Genomic DNA, 6121 nt, shown 5'->3' on the forward strand with positions numbered 1-6121 from the left:
ATTATAATGAAAATTAGATCGAAACACAAATGACTCATCGTGTGTGGTAAAGAATCGGAAAATCGTCGTATTAAAAGTTAAAGAATATATTTTAGGCAATGTGCCGCTCTTGCGAATGTTATTTTCGCGATACGCTTACCGTTTTGGCGCAAGATATCCGAAATCCGACATTCAGAAATATGTCATCGGCGTTTATTGAGGCCAGATATCGTTCGCGTTGGCAATGCGATGCCGAATCGGATGTGGTATGTACGAAACACCATCTGTCATATCGGATTGTTAACTCGGTTATAGCTCACGCATATCAAATCGTTCGGAGTGCAGCTTAGTTCGGAATGGGCAGCGTGGTAATGCGATTTGGATATATAGAGAGTCCTGTGGGATATTACCGGCGTGGAACCTTTTCCCCAATGATACGATAAATGATATGCATATGTAAATATCGTGACCGCGCAGTGCGAGTCACCCTAACATGCGCAATAGACCGTAAAAAATATATCTCCGAAGCCTGTTCGCTTTCCGCCACAACACATCTTAATAAATTATTTAACTTTAACTGCACAAAATTTGTAATACTTTATTCTTATTTTTTAATAAATCATATTACGTTTGTCCTGATTATAAATGATATTACACGAAAAAATTATTTTTTAGAAGATTTATAATTTTACTGGCTACAAATCTGAAAATAATTTTGTTGGATCATCAAAAAAATAATTATGTTGGAAATTAGAAAATAAGCAATGTGTAAAAAATTGTGATATTATTAATAAATCACACACACACACACACACACACACACATACACACACACACACACATACACACACACACACACACACACAGAGTTTGAGTTCCCTACAAAAATAATTTTCAGATCTCTATCCATCAAAATTTTAAATTTTTTTAGTAAAATCATTCTTTCCGTGTAATAATAATAAAAAGATCTATCATTAAATAATTTTTGATATAATAAATTTTGTGGAGGAATGATAAACTTGCGCGGCAAGTAATAAATTCATTTCGTGCTTATTTGATCGAATTGTTAAGATAATATTCGTGCAATGCGACAAGAAATTCAAACGCGCCTAATTTTCTCTCACGGTCCTATCGACGATGCCAGGATGATCCCGTTAACAGGATCAAGACTCATGCTAGACGAAGGGTTCTTGTTATTCGCAATCACCTTCGCACCCGATCCTTGGGGATCGCAGATCCCCTGTATTTATTTCCCGCTACTTCATGAGAATCATCCTAAAGAGTAGGATGTTCATTTGTGGCTGCACAATAAAAGAAATTATTTACTTCTGCTTAAATGAGATTTTATCACGAGATTTGTAATATTTTAAATGATACACTTTTTAATATATTGTTGCGAAAATATTAAATTAAAAATAAACTAAAATTTACTTGATATACATAAACTAACATGCGAAAATATATAATTATAAGCATTTTAAGTAGTATATGCAGAAAAGTATAATAACTTAATTAAAGAGGAAACATTTTTAATTAATTTTAATTATTTATGATTTATAAACGTAATATATAAATTATTACAATATTAAATTATCATTCAAAATTTATAAAGTAAATTTATAAAGTAAATTATCAAATACTAATTATATCTCACTTTATCTTGACTCACTTTATTTTTTGAAAAATTTTTGTACATATATAATTTTTGTTGTTGTTTGTTACATATATAATTTACATAGTACAAAATTATAAAAAATTATAACTTAATTTTATTTTCATAACTAATATTAATTAAATAGAGAAAACATGTATACATTTTCATTCAGAATTCATAACTTTAAATAACTACTAGTTATGTATTTTAAATTAATTCTATATCTTATATTCTTCTTCGAAAAATTTTTTATATCTATATTCATATTTATATTTGTTCTTTCACAAAAAGAATAATTTTGTTGTACGATCAAAATATTTAGGAATCTCAAACATGATGAACAATGCTACAAACAATTTTGACATTTTAGAAACCAAATTGAGTATTCTACTTAATTATTTTAACACAAAATTATTTTTAGATATACATCTAGCTAAAATTTTAAATAATTCAACAAAAGCATCCTTTCCATATAATTTATCAATATAAATTTATCATCAATTTTTTTTTTATAGCTAATATTAATTAGATATAGAAAATATATTATTATTTAGGATTTATAAATTCAAATGACTACTAATTATATATTTTTTACTTATTCTATATAAAATATCTTCTCTTTTGAAAATTTATGTAGTGCATTATAAACTTATTGTTAATTTTATTTTCACACCTAATATTAATTAAATGGAAATTAGATAAACGAGGTTGAGCGTAATGAATTTAATGATGGAACGATGTATACTTCCGTGAGGCGCAGACTTTTGTTTTTCTCTGTAGAATGTAATTTAAAATTTTCATCTCGGAAAGAGATCTCTTTAAAACATTCATCCGCCGTCTAATATAAATAATCCATATTCTTTATTTTGGATCTTTATGAAGATTGAGGAAAAGTTTTGATTCAACGATTATGCATATCTCTCTTAGCGCACAGTTGCGCGAAGTTGCAACTTTACGAAGCGTATGATGAAGCGACGGGCCTAAATTCTCAAAGCTATTTCGCAATTCACTCGTTCTTATATAGACATCAAGTTGAAGAGACTTCCGCCTCTTCATCTCGAGCGCGCCTTTATCGTCAGACTAATGATTTGCAAACAATGTCTTTCAGCCCGTTTCTCTCGTTACGAAATTTTCAACAGGCGTTGGTACATGAACAAGACATCTTGAAACTTTCGAAAAATAAAAGACAAAAGTAAAGAAAATCTCATCTATCATGAGTTCCATTTATGCCATTGTCCGAATTTTATTTGCTCAAGTGCTTTCTTAAATGTACTGCAAAGAGCGAATTACTAAGATTATAACAAATGTATTCTAGTAAGTTATGTAACGTTTAAATATATTGTACTATATTTTATTTATGCAATTCAATTTCCTTGCATTGTAAATAAAAATTTTAATTCATTAATTTATTTTTATAGCTGTAAAGCCTTTTCTTTAAAGAGATACTATAATAAAGAGATACTATAATTAAGAAATTTAGTCAGAAATTTTTATTGCAAAAAATATTTTTAGTTTTTAATTTTCTTTCAAGAATATAAATAAACAACAATAATATAATTTAGTAGAAAATTAATATCTTTCATGCTAAAGAGCAATAAATAATTAAAATATTCTCTATATTTTGTATAACTAATATTCTCTGTAACTTTCTTGATGACTATACATAGAATATTTTTTATTACATTATTTATTATTATTATTAAACTTTCTATTTCCACAATATTAAACTTTTTAAAAAAAATTTTTTTAGTTTATAAAAATTACATAATGCATTACATAACATATAATGTAATCAACAAAATAAAAAATTTAAATAACATTATAATAATTATAACATTATAATAATTTAATAAAGTATATAAATAACAAATTACGTGTTACGTAAAAATCTTTGTAATATATTTATATATTCTTCATTTATATTTACTTTTACTGGCATTCAAAAATTGTCCTTTATTATATACACAATAGCGCCATCTCTTGAGGAAATGAATTATCCTTTGCCTTTGCCCTAATGTAGTATGATAGCAGTATTCTCAAAGGGAATGTACCATCCTAAGGTTAACAATAAACGAAATATATTCTTACAGCTGCAGCTACAATCGTTAAAAACGCATTTGTTAGATTGAAAAAAAATGATATGTAACTTTATAATATGTCTTTTTTTTTTTATAGCGACCCAACCAAGAATGAAGATATCAAGGAAGACATTAGTTGCTGAAAAAAAATACTGTTATTTGAAACGAATATTAATAGACTCTTGAATCACATATGCAGTACATTTACAGAAAGAAAAGAGAAGACATTGAATTAAGCCAGATTCCGAATATCCTAGTTGATTATGGAATATTATTAGAAGCTCCTTCTTTAGGAGAATTGGAAATAAAAACAGTATTGGGAGAAAATTGTGATTACTTAGTTTAAGTACAAACTTAGACTGACTAGAAATTTTAATTTACTTTCATAAAAATATATCGCGTATACATAGTGCACCTGCCATTTAATATATTCGAAAAGTGCTGAAAATTATTACTTCTGTATTATAAATCAAAGTTAGTAGAAATAATATAAAAGTTAATAGAAATAATAAATGAAAATAAATAAAATTCTGTATATTATAGTTATCTTTTACTTATTGTCACGATCGACAAAATCAGAACAGTTTATTTGAAGGATGATTAGTAATAAGTGTCTTTCTTAATTACATGAATGAGTTTAATATACTCGACAATTAAAAATGGGTTTGTCATTAATGACAAATTGAGCTTAGGCACATTATGCTAAATCATAAATAAGCAAATATATGATCATAATGTATTTTATCATATCACGATTCAATCGATAATTTTATATATTTGTTTTTTAATATTTTAAATATCCGAAATATATAGTACAAACATCTATCTTATATAAAGGCTACATGCCGATGAATTTTTTCTTTATACATATGAATGACACTGACATAGACAGATCATTGTGTTTATTATAATTAAAACGAAGAAATGTATCCGATCTGGCTCTGACAATTGATCCGATCTGACTATTTAAGGTAATTAATTCCGATAAAAACTTATCTAGAATAATTTGTAAATGAATTCTATCCCAAGTTTTCTCGTTTCAAGTCGCTACGTTTTTAATAGTTTATCGAATTATATACGCTTGTAATTATACTTTTTCTTAAAATTATTTAATTGAAGTGGCACCAATGATTGTTATTTGTTTTTCAGTACGTAGATATACATATATTTTCTTTTCTTTTTTTCATCATTTTACACTAATTATGCATCGTTTATTATAAATATCACAATTAATAATGTATGTTCATTTGTTGAATTATTTATCATTAGATACTTAATACGAAATTGAATGTAAATTTATATAATGATATATATATATATGTATGAATTAATATTTTGCATTTGTGGGATATTTATGTAATAAAGATTTGCGACGATGTAGCGTGACAAGATTTTAATAGCAAAATATGTTGAAAAAGCGATACATAAAAGATCAGACTATAAAAGATCAGTCGATATTTCAGTTCATTAATTATATATTGTGTAATTGATTTTATATATATATATATATAAATATATTATAAAACATATCATTTTGTGTATATATGTGTATTGCAATATAACTAAGATTTCAAAAGTATAGATATAACCGAAAGTTCGATTATAATTTCTACAATACAAAATGTTGATAGAATGCTAACGCATCTTATGTCTTTTTTGAGTTTTCATTACACATTGCACATAACAAATTTAAATAGACAAAGTGTCAATAATAATTACTTTTGAAATATATTGCTACTGAAGAAATAACACAGATGTTCGAGCCAGGTCTGTGAATTGATAATTGTAGAATCAAGTGTTGAACAAAATTGCATAATGATGTGGAACACATCTACGTGTTTTCGAAAGTATATCTCAATAATTGGACATACATATTGTACATACATATTGTGTGCGCATGAATGAATTATATTCTTATTTATATCATGGTCAAACAGTTCGATAGAGTATATAAACTGTCTGCGCGAATAAAATTTCACTGAAGAAATCGATCCCTTGGTTACGAGGTAAGGACCAATACACTTTAATGATCAATTTATTTCGGTTATATTAATATTAAAATCGATGTAATTTTGGTTGCAATTTTTGTAAACGATAATATTTTTGGATTATAAATTATGATACAATCACGTATTATCATAACGGATGTTTATTTGCAAACACTCGTTAAATGCAACTTGTGCGTGTACATATACTTCTGTAAAAATAAAAATAAAAAATAATTTTGTTAAGTAATATTGCATAGTTACGTTTGTCAATGATAAATTTGCAGATGAATCGTTGGATATTGGTTTTTACGGCATTAGCTGCTTTGGCTTCGATTGCCAACTCAGCAAGTAAGTATTACACGTGTATGTGTGTGTGTGTGTGTGTGTGTGTGTGTGTGTGTGTGTGTGTGTGTGTGTGTGTG

General features: G+C 26.8%; 1 protein-coding gene across 1 annotated transcript in view; it reads left to right on the forward strand.

The window, feature by feature from the left end:
• The first annotated feature begins 5690 nt into the window (after positions 1–5690).
• The window catches only part of LOC108687432 (acidic mammalian chitinase-like), a 2893-nt gene continuing 2462 nt past the window's right edge, over positions 5691–6121 (forward strand). The window contains exons 1-2 of the mRNA XM_018193185.1: positions 5691–5717; positions 5984–6047. Coding sequence (XP_018048674.1) covers positions 5984–6047 — 64 coding nt within the window. The 5' untranslated portion in view covers positions 5691–5717. The remainder of the gene's footprint in view (positions 5718–5983; positions 6048–6121) is intronic.

Source organism: Atta colombica, unplaced genomic scaffold (assembly GCF_001594045.1).
Source record: "Atta colombica isolate Treedump-2 unplaced genomic scaffold, Acol1.0 scaffold207, whole genome shotgun sequence".
Lineage (NCBI taxonomy): Eukaryota > Metazoa > Arthropoda > Insecta > Hymenoptera > Formicidae > Atta > Atta colombica.